The sequence below is a fragment of the Morone saxatilis genome, unplaced genomic scaffold, assembly GCF_004916995.1.
Source record: "Morone saxatilis isolate NCDOM2014 unplaced genomic scaffold, NCSU_SB_2.0 Contig16, whole genome shotgun sequence".
Classification (NCBI taxonomy): Eukaryota; Metazoa; Chordata; class Actinopteri; family Moronidae; genus Morone; species Morone saxatilis.
The window spans coordinates 15,876,181-15,877,938 of NW_023339718.1; the positions used below are offsets into that span (position 1 = coordinate 15,876,181).

Here is a 1,758-nt window from a genome sequence, read left to right on the forward strand (position 1 = left end):
CTGTAATCTTAACAAAGCCACTTGATGGATGATAATATTTCTATATTTACACTGAAGTGATGATTAACTGACAAAAAACGCTCAGAACGAACCCAGAAAATACAAGAAAGAGTAAAACCAATAGTAACCAGATTAAATCACCATATTCTCTTTTCATTCCTTCACTTTTTGATCTCCTCCTATGCACTGACAAAACAAAAGTCCACTGTAGTAGTGTGCAGGAGGTGGGTGGGGATTACAGAGACAAAGAGAGGGGTTAATAATGACAGTGATGATGGAGATGCTCAAAAGAAATGAGCGGTGTGAACGCTGGGAGGGCATGTAGCCCGCCACTCAGCGTAATCAGGCAAGTAGACTCTGCTCTGTCTCTGCTACAAGGGAAAGAGCACTTCATTACAAGAGCCCGCTGCCCATTTTAGACTACCCCGGTTTGAAATCAAACACACCAAGCTCCAGTTGTTTAGAGGTTTGGTGTGGGAGAGCATGCAGTTAGCTACACAGTATAGCCTGAGTGGTTGGAATTAAAAGAGCACTTCAAAAAAACAACAACAGACGGCCAGCTTGGGTTTATATGGGGGGTCCAAAACAAGTTCAGCTCCTTCGTCAGAAGTCAGAAGTTTAGGATGCAGGTTTTAACATCAATCTGAGGAGTGTATGTAGCAGTAACTGTAATGGTAGAAGCAGCACTAGTAGTGTTCAGCAGGAAATATCCTTGTCTTTCTGGAGAGGAAATGGCTCAAGAGCGAACCCAACCAAAGTGTTGACCCCCAAAAGGTGCAGCAGTAGCACTTCAAAGAATTAACGGGTATCATCAACATATCTACCTTGTTTCAGAATCCTGGGGAGGTTTTAATCCTGCTTCTGCATTAGAGGATGGGAGTTTCTTTTTTTTCTTGTCCCTTGGTCGCTTTGGTCGCTGTGGCTGGTATGTTCCAAGATTCATCAGCAATGTTTGCTTATTTTTGAGGCAACTAAGCGTAAAGGTTTAACATTCAATTGATGTTTTGCAAACTCCAATGGTGGCTGGCATGCTGCAAAGTTTAAAGCCATGTTCATTTTTTTTTTTTTTTTTAAACCAGTCTGCTAAATGACTGGCTGTTTACAAAAGTGCCAGGCACAGATTACAAACTTACCAGCCACAGCCAAAATTTACCATCATTTTATTAGTGTAGGGGCATATTATCTTTTTATTTAACACCACTGTCATCATAATTTTAAAAGTCCTTGTATTATCTGATTTCTTTTCCATTTTCTCTTCTTCATGTGATTGTCACCCATTCCTCCCTCCTGATGTTTGCAGCACCACTCAGGCAGTCGTACAGGTAGGCAGTGAGTTTAAGAGCTATCACAATGTTTATTTAACTGGCCCCTTTATTAACCAGTGAGGAACTTTTCACTACAGCCAGACACGAGGCAAAAGGTCTTTTTCCTTGACTGTAGAAACAGAAGAAAGTACAGAAGGACGATGGGAGTGAAGGGAATGGAAGAGAGGACACCTCTCAGAGGCTCTGCGCCCCTAAGGCCCAATGTGGGCTCAGTCCTGTCCAATCTGGCCCAGTCTAACCCTTGTTTGGTTAGGCCAAATCCAGTCCAGTCTGGTCTGGTCTGGTCTAGCTGGGATCCAGACCAGGGTTTTAGAAGAGTGCTTTGGATCCCTGGTTCTCGAACTCTGACCAGGCATCATTCAGTTCCATGAAGATCATCTTAGCGTAATGTTCATAAGGCTTGCCTGTTGCCTGTAGAGAGAGAGAGAGAGAG

At 43.1% G+C, this 1,758-nt stretch overlaps 1 protein-coding gene across 2 annotated transcripts in view; it reads right to left on the reverse strand.

Moving 5' to 3' along the window:
* Positions 1 to 1,055: 1,055 nt before the first annotated feature.
* The window catches only part of gak (cyclin G associated kinase), a 24,183-nt gene continuing 23,480 nt past the window's right edge, over positions 1,056 to 1,758 (reverse strand). For both annotated transcript variants that reach the window (XM_035658016.1, XM_035658014.1), the window contains one exon: positions 1,056 to 1,736. In XM_035658016.1, coding sequence (XP_035513909.1) covers positions 1,635 to 1,736 — 102 coding nt within the window. In that variant the 3' untranslated portion in view covers positions 1,056 to 1,634. The remainder of the gene's footprint in view (positions 1,737 to 1,758) is intronic.